Source organism: Theobroma cacao, chromosome 7 (assembly GCF_000208745.1).
Source record: "Theobroma cacao cultivar B97-61/B2 chromosome 7, Criollo_cocoa_genome_V2, whole genome shotgun sequence".
NCBI classification, from domain to species: Eukaryota; Viridiplantae; Streptophyta; class Magnoliopsida; order Malvales; family Malvaceae; genus Theobroma; species Theobroma cacao.
Window position 1 is genome coordinate 5,605,576 of NC_030856.1, and position 9,635 is coordinate 5,615,210.

Sequence of the window (9,635 nt, forward strand, 5' to 3'; positions counted from 1 at the left end):
ATACTGACAAAAATTTTCATCAATATTTCCATTGGTAATGAAATATACCAACAAAATCTGAACTATTACTGACAAAAAATTTTTGTCGGTTATGCCTTGTTTTTTATGTATGATGCTGGTTTCAAATTAAAATATAAACTATTGACATTTCAAAATATTATGTAATGCTATCTATATGTGTACTGAAGGGCATGGTAACAAAGCTACATGTCATGTGCTTTCAAATAATAAGATAAATGTTTTCTATGTGTGTGTACTAAGGGGCATGGTAGCCAAGCTACATGTCATGTGGTTTTGATTATAAGACAAATGTTTTGGTGGAGTAGTTAGGGTGAAGGATCTGTACTAGCGACAGTATCGCCAGACATTGTGCAAATGGCAGCAGCACCCCAGCTAGCAAAGGGCGTGGTAATGATGCTAGCCTTGTGGCTGGAGGATGGCTCAAACATTATATATATATAGGTTAGTGGCTACATACACTTGACCATTGGGAGCACCCTTGATAGTGGGGCGTGGAATACACTATCTTTGACTTAAGGTCAATGGGACTAAGTATTTAGTGCTTCACTAATATGCTCCGCCACAAATTTGTAACTTGAATGGCCTAAGTAATTTTTCACAAATGCTTTATTTTTTGAATTGAGGAATTATGTCTCAAGTATATTGTTAATTTGATTTTGAGGTCTCAAATGACTTTTGGATTAAAGCTTTGACAAATTTTGAGTTACTAGTATGGGAGGGTGTTTAAGTATTATAAACTGTATTCATGAATTTCATTTTAAACTAAATTGCATGGTAAGGAAAGATGCATAGTTTTTATTAAGCTTCCCCATTTATTTGCTTGTTCTCATTTTATGTCCTTCACTGAGTTATGCTCACCATTTTCAAAATTGCATGTTTTTATTTTCATATCCAAAGATAATTGGATCATAAGGTGATGAGTCCGACCCATATCCCTCAGCTGGTAGGTATGTCTATAACATTTGATAGCAACCTTACACCTGAGTTTTCCATTGTACGAGTCGTGGGTTTTGATATACTAGATAATTCAGTATAGACTTGATGTAGTCAAGAGGTGACGTTATCTTGAGATTGCACATTAATGTATATAAGCACATAGTGATTTATGTTGTCGCCTTGTATTGAGGATCGTGTGAATTCATGTGCAAATAGATGTATACATACAGGTTGTGATATATATATATGTGTGTGTGTGTTGGAGGTTGATGTTTTTTGCCTCGGATGATAGCACGTTAAGAGGTTGTCTACCTTTCTTTTCTCGAGGGCTAGGTGACAAGCCCAATAATAGTGTAAATATATAAATCTATATAACAACTTGGTCTGGTAACCTTGGATCAACTCAACAACCGATTTAATTTTGTCAAATATTTGGCCCAATGAATATTTATTAATATTCTCAATGCTCCAACATAAATTGCATATGCAATTGCCAGTTTCCTTACCAATTTCTGCTTAAAGCTCAACTTTACTCCATTTTCTATACAAGGTAATCAACAAGAGGGCACCGGCTTGGCAGGCGAGACCGCATATTAAGCCTATCCACAAACCCTGAAGAACAATAAAGCATAAAAGTGAATAATAAGGAAGATTAAGAACAGAATTACGGAATGTAATTAATTAACTACTTGGGTAAAAAAAGAATCATAATCTTGACCATAGCATAAAGCTTAAACTTAAATCCAAGAAGGCCTGCAATTGGCATTCCAATGAAATAGAAAGTCCCCAAGTTAGCCCACACTGCTAAGAGCTGCCAACCACTTCCTCTGGCCACCCCTGCAACATCAAAAATTAGAATCATTAACTTCAATCTGGAAAAACATTTATGACAAAAATGTTGGTTGGTGGTACTTCAAACCTGATAAGACTCCCTGTAAAGAATCAATTGTTATTGAGATCAAAAGCAGGGGTGTCATTGACCCAAATTTCTTTATAATTATAGAGCTGTTACTAAAGAAACCAGCCCAGATATTATGACCAAATGCTAAAGCAAGGACAACTGCAAGAGCTAGAAGAACGGAAAGCTTGAGTGTGACAGCCATGGCATTCCTTGCCCGAGTAGGATGCCCAGCTCCCAACTCATTTGAAACCCTTGTGCTGTAAAATGTTTTTGATTTTCTCAGGATTTATAATGTTAGAGATTTATAAACAAATGGTAGAAGATATTCAACAAACTAACCTTGCTGCAGCACTAAGGCCATAAGTAATCATGTAGGCAATGGCTTCTGTATTCACGCTTATCACCCAAAAAAAAAAGCATCATGTCAATCTTCAAAATGATTATAACAAAGGAAATAACCAACCAATACACTGTTTAACACGGACTTTTCAATTTACCCTAATTTGTTTGTGTTCGATATTTTTTTAACACTTTATTATTCATACGGGTATTGACACTTGTAATCCAAAAATTAATGTAAAAAATCTTGTCAAAAACATGATGTATCCGTGTCTGATACCCTATCCTAATTCCATGTAACATAGTAGAGTCAATACATATTTGAAAACTATAGTGCCAAGCTTACCACATTGCAATCAATGAAGTAGTAACTTCTGAATTAGGCATCAAGCCTGCTAACAACACAAGAAGCTCGAACGCCCAGTACTCTAAACTGGCAAAAAGAGTAGCAAGGTTTCAGTTTATAAGAATCCTTCTGCCAGAATGTTATTTTGCTCCTCATTTATCGGAAATGATATGGTAAGAGAAAAATTTGATCAAATTTTCGAAAACTCACCAAACCATTGCTGCAGAAGGGAGGGCTAATTTCAGGTTTGTGAGAATGTACTGAAACGATTCAAACGACATTCCTTGCAATGTTTGCTCAAATTTCTTGGCAGAAAACACATAAACAGCCAGGAAAAGAAGTGAAATCCATAGTGAAACTGAAGCTGCTAATGGAGCTCCTTTGAAACCAAGATCTGTCCAATTGACCAAAGAGTACACAATGCCGAAATGGATGCCCAATGGAAGGACCGAGAACCAGACCAGGGGCATTACAACGCTCTGTGTCTGAAGAAATCTCAAAATGTTTTGCACGAAGCCGTATGCAAATAAACCTGGAATGAGATACCTAATGTACAAGGCTGCAGTTTTCGAAATTTGAGCATCTTGTCGGAGCAAGACAAGTATCGGCTCGGTGTAGAACCATAAGATTGATATGAAAACAGAGAAAAGGAAAGAAATGATGCAGGACGCTTGGAGATAAATTCCCAGCACTCTGTATATTTTTGCACCAAATCGTTGACCACAAAGTGTCTCTAGTGCTCCACTTAGTCCTGTCTAAAACAAGAACAGGGGAAAGATCAAAAAGTCAAGCAGCAAATGCTAGACTAATTATTGACAAACAAATTAAACCATTGGTCCAGAATGGAAGGATTGTTAGGACAAAAAGACAAAAGATTAAGCTGTAATGAACAATTTTTTATCAAGGACTATACTCTTTCTTGGTCCCAGCTATAGACCTTAAGCCAAAAGAAGAAGAGATGGGTTGAGAGAGAGGCCAGATTAGGAAATTAATCAATGATTTTGTCCTTAGCTATATAAGAAGACAATCACATAGATTTCTTTCAAACTAGACATAATAAATTAAAGAAATAAACACATAATCGTTTATTTAAATGCGAAACGAAAACTAACCATGAAAGCAAAGCCGGTGACTGTGGCCCAAGAATTAGCAAGTGTTGCACTAGCAAGCTCAAGCTCTCCAAGGTGTCCAGCAAACATGACAGACACCATAGTTATGGAAAAATAGAAAACATTAGTAAGAATCATTGGAAGTGAGAAGATAACTTGATTCTTGGCCTCTTGCAAGTCCAATACTTTCTTCCACCACCTTCCTTGATCATGCTTATTTGCCTCTGATAACAAGGCAGATGTAACTAAACTTGTGTTTGATGATGGCATCTCTATGTTCTTCTCCTTCTTTGGTAGCTTTCAAGCAGAAAATAATTGATCTTATCAACTTAAAGCTAGTGGCTGTCTTAATTCCTTCTATACCAAGTGCATACATATATATATATATAGTTGAACAAGTCAATGAAAAAGCAAATTGTGATCACAATTCTCAAATTAATAATGCACGTGAATGAATTGAATTGCTGTCCAACAAATTAAACACAAGAAACAAAAGAAATTAATTCAATATGAAGGACATGTCAAAGAAATTAAAATTGGTACTGAAGATTGCAGTAATAATGGGCCTATTACCTCGTCAGATACCCTATCCATTTAAGTAAACAGTAATAATTGCCCATTTAATTAAGATTGAAGATTGAAGTAAGAATGTCACTTGACATGGTCAAATGACATGTTATGATGTAACTTGTTAATATGTCATGATAATATGATATGTAACATTTTTCAACATCCAATCTATCACGTCTCAAATGCTTGACATAACAGACATCACATGCTCATGAAACTGAGTCTCATAAACATGTAAGGCAAAGGATATTATATAAATCAAATGTATTGTCTCCAAAAGTCACTTCAAAATTTACATTTTACAAAACTTTAAGTCGCCAAATGCAATAAAAATGCAATATATTCTAAGAAAGATACAACATTATCCATCTAGCTAACTAAAATCGAATAGTCACATCAAAGTTTATATAAATTAAAAGGACAAATGCTAATTTTGCTAACCAAAGTTCTCGCCACACTAATCTAATTCCCCAAAGATGCAATGATTTTGAATTCTGTAAAAATGATGAAAGTTAAAAAATGAGTACAACCGCTTCGCAAATAACTAATATCCCCTTAATTGAAATAAGCATGCTTCAAAACATTTAAATCAAAATTATCAATATTCATATAGATATCAAAACAAAATTTCTAGATAATCTCATTCATAAACATGTTTTTTCAAAATTATATTTTTAGATAAATGAAATACTTTTAATTTTATTTAAAATAACAGGACTGACATAATTTTGCAAAGATCATCAATTTTAGTGGTGTCTCGTCACATGTGATGGCCACACGTAACCTTTGTAATATAGGTCATATTCATAACAAAAACCACAATTAACCCTAGTGGCATTGATCATAAGCATATCAAAAGCAATCGATGGTAGCATAGTACATATATATATATCATAAAAATCATTATTTTGTAACCGATGGCATGATATGAGACAGATCTTTAATCACAAAATACATATCAACATGAGCAACATTTAACCCCCATTGGTAAAGTCATAGGATAGCCATATTAGGAGATAAGACAAAATGTATTTTCAAATTAGACAAATTTGCAAAACAATATTATCCACTTTCACAAAACATATCTCATGCACATCAAATTTCACATATTTGTTTCAAACGAAGTATTTTATGTTTGTATTCACAAAGATAGTCATATATGCATACATTAAACAAAATTATATTCAAATTTCAAAATAAGAAATCATGATTCGCAAAATTCACATTCTAAACCCATTATAAGGAATTGATATATATATATATATAGATATATATGCTCAACCCAATTTTAACTATTCATAGGATAAAATATTATTAGGAAATCCAAATTCACATTGAGGCAAATTTTTAGAGTGTGAAAACACCAAAACAATATTAAGTCACTTATTTAATTCACTAAAACCAAAACTAAAGAACAAGAATCGAAATCATTCTAAAGCCTATTAATTCAAAATACTAGGAATTACATACCAACACTACTAACTTATCAAAACAACCCATGACTCTGCTGGTCGTTCTAAGGTATTTAAGGTGTAACAACTCTTTCGTTAACTAAAACTAATTTTAAAATATTTTTTAAAATTTAGATTGACTTTATTTAATAATTTATAAATACATAAAAACATTCAAAACTTAGAAACTTATAGATTAAAGTACAAAATCAGTAACAAATATGGAGTTTTATGAAATACCTCAAATACTAATTAAAATTTAGCTTTTGAAGATTGTTAATAATTTTTTCAAAATGTGCTAATTCAAAGATAAGTTGTGAAATAAATATATATTCATGCAAAAATTAACTAAAGATTGAATAACTCAAAATTTTGAAGTTTCTAGCAAAATAAGTCGAATATTGGTCAAAATAATTTTCAAAATAATTAAAAGCAAGTTTTCATAAATTGTAGAATTTTAAATTTTCATGGCCATTTGGCCTACTTTAAGCACTTATAACTTACAACCTAAGTCGAAACTAGAGGTGTAATCAGTATTAAACTAAACCTTACATAATTTACTAAACAAATTCATTATAGAAACAAAGATCAATCGAAACACAACTTTCAAATGCCAAAAGTCACAAAATTATAACTGAAATATCTAGAATTTTTGGATTTCAGTTTCAAAGAGCAACTTTGAGTCTTCGATTCTCTTAACACAAAAGCCCCCTAACCAAGCCATTAACACTAAATTAAAGACCACATTTCATACAATAAAAACCCTTAAAGAATTGACTCAAAAAATTACCGGAATGTAGAGTTCGAATGACCCAAAGTTAGGTGGTTCAAACTGTCAAAAATAAGTTTCTAATCAACCTCAAAAATTCATATCTATCTAATCACTCAACTAAATGAGGTGTTATAAAAATTATTAGAAAGATTTTTCAAGACCTTTCCATTAGTATCCATCATGTTACCCGAAAATCATCAAAACAATACTGATTTTGGATGAAAATTGAACAAACATAAAATAAACTTGGGGTTTTTGTGCAATTTCCAACCTCAGTTTCTCTCTTAGGGTTTTCTCCTTAAAATGAAAACTAACTAATGTTAAATAAGTTATTTAAACAACCCTTACTAAATCTTTTATTTTCTAGTAAGTCTTTAACATAAGAATATACTAATATAAGCCCAACTATTTATAAACTAATTCAATAAGGGATCCATTTGTCAAATTTGAGGTTTTATAATATATTGTTGTAACATTTGGGGTGGGGTATTGCACAATCAATGTCACGTCAACCTAATGTCAAAGTCATATAAAAATAAAAATAACAAGTAACATTTTAACTAATCATAATTATGCTTTTAAAAAAATTGATTATAATTATAGTCAATTATTATTTAAATATTTATTTGACTTAAAATAAAAATACAAAGATTTAATTAAACATAATAAAAAGATAGGAGCTTATTTGATTTTTTTTAATAATTTAAGGACTTTTTCAAACATTATATCTTTTTATTTTTTTCATCTCTAGTTTTTACAGTGTAAATGATAAATAAAATAAGGGGAATAAATAAATTTCAAAAATTTTATTTTTTTCAATTATGAAATTAATTTGAAATATCATTATAATTGGTTTTTCCAAGTTTTCAACTACATTTTTTAATCTCTTGTTCAAATTTAGTTACTATTTATATCTAGTACTCTAAATACTTAGGGTGTAAATAGAAAAGGAAAATGAAAAAAAATCTAATACTAAAAGTCAAAAGGCCTTTGATTTTGTCACTTGCTAGTTTCTAAAATTAATTTCTTCTTTATTATCATAATCTTTTTTGATGAATTCTTTATGTGAGTTCATAGCATATTAGTTATTTATTGTTTCAGTTGTAATGTATGAGAAGCACACATGAAGAATATAATAGTAGTTAAGCTTCAATTCTAGCTTCAGCTTCCTGCAAAAATCCATATTTATAAGGAATTAATTGATATTATGAAGTATGCTTTTCAATTATATGAGTATTTTTGGTACATTCAATTATTGAATTTTAAAGTAATTAATTGATATCATGTGATGTTTATAAATTGGTGCAAACTAGAGGTGCCCAAGGGTGCAAAATGCCCATTTAAACCCACTTAAGTTATTTTTATTATTAAAATATTAAAAAATTAATATTTCAATATTTTTAAAAAGCAAATTAAATAAAACTATAATGTTCTATTGACAAGTCCAGGCAAATTCTTATATAGTAATGTTTGTGATTTTAAATACTTCACATTAAGTTTGCACCTATATATTATATATACTAATTGGTTAATTTAGTAGATGAATTCATAACAAAAGCTAAACTTCAAACTATAAATAAGAAGATCAATTAAATTAGGTTAAATTTAATCTGTCAATGGAAAATATTTGAAGTCCCTATCAATTATAATTGGTCTATTACCTGAGTTTTCATGTGTTCATCTCCATGATTCAAAGCCTAAAGTCCAAAGGAACTATGTGATTTAAAATGTTTAAATGCAAGTAGAGGATACAAAGATAGAGGAAAGCCACAAATTGTGACGTTGCTAAAAGATAATAAAAATTGAAGGTCAAAAATGATTCATGCATCTAATTAAACCTTATTGGAAAAAACAATGTAAGATATTTCAAAATTTTTACTTGAGCTTGATAGATTTGAAAACTAATTTTAATATTCTAATCATTTTAAAATCCCAATTGATGAAATAATATGACTAAAGAACGTAATCTTGATTTCTAAAAACATTAGCAGACAAAAGAAACTTTGACTTAAGGTTAACTAATATGAGATTATTAGGATGTAAGACACATAATTACAAGGTTAGGTTTCTGTATTATCATGATGTTGAAATGAAATTAAAGTGGAATGTGAAAAATTTTGTGTAATTATATCATCATGTCACGTCAATATGTCATGTTATCATCCATTATCACACGTCAACATACTATGTCACTACCATATGACATAAAATGATTAATTATATTTTAATTAATGATAATTAATTAACTGTTAATCATAAAAAATAATTTTTTATTAAAAAAACTGAATTACGACTTTAAGTTCATATTTAGGAATTTTTTTTACAGTATGATCGGCATTCAGGTGCATGAACTGCCTCATAAGTCATAGTGATTTTTCCAGATAAAATCATGGTTGCAGATGGACAAAGCAATAATGTGTGGTCGTGTGGGTCAGAGTTTAATTTCTTACATTATTCTTTGTCCCTTTCTTCACATGCTTTTGTTTCTGTTCCTATTTGTGTTTGCGTGTGTCACATTTCTTGTCACATGAGTGTCGTAACGTGCGGGGTCCGGGAACCCGACCGCTAGACGTCGGTGAAAATTAAATGGTTTAGGAGTCGCCACCAATCTTTTTTATTTAGATGTGATTGGTCACCTATTAACCCGATTCTAATCGACGAAGTCCTAAATTAATTTTAAGTTCGTCAAAAGAACGAGAACTGGTCCACATTTTTAGAGATGGATTCGAAAGTGCAGTTACGCATGGAGAAGGGTTAGCACCTCCGTGACACCCGTTCCATGAACGGTACCATTTAATCTTAAGTTATCTTAATATAGTTTTCTCTTAATTTAATCCCTACTTTATTAATTAATTTTTTATTAAATTGACTCGCTGAGTTTTTTATTTGGTTTTACGTATGCACATGATGCAAGCGTAAAATGATGTCATGACTTGTTTATTTTAAATAATGGAGTCGGTAATATTTTATCAGAAAATTATTCGAAGACCATCCCAACGCTTTGGTGAAGTCTCGAAATTCTCCTCTATCTCTTTATGCATCATATCGTGGAACAAAGCTACCATTGCCCTTTGGTAGGTGGCGCCTGCATTCTTCAATCCAAATGACATTACTTTGTAACAAAACATTCCCCACATGGTTACGAACGTTGTTTTTTCCATATCTTCGGGTGCCATCTTAATCTGATTGT

The 9,635-nt window shown here is 31.1% G+C and overlaps 1 protein-coding gene across 1 annotated transcript; it reads right to left on the reverse strand.

The window, feature by feature from the left end:
* Positions 1,351–4,011, reverse strand: LOC18594034 (protein DETOXIFICATION 18). Its single transcript, XM_018125217.1, has 7 exons — positions 3,656–4,011; positions 2,754–3,298; positions 2,544–2,630; positions 2,198–2,254; positions 1,877–2,115; positions 1,676–1,794; positions 1,351–1,569 (listed from the first exon to the last, which is right to left on the reverse strand). The coding sequence occupies exons 1-7, from the start codon at positions 3,920–3,922 to the stop codon at positions 1,474–1,476; spliced, it is 1,410 nt and encodes a 469-aa protein (XP_017980706.1). The 5' UTR covers positions 3,923–4,011; the 3' UTR covers positions 1,351–1,473.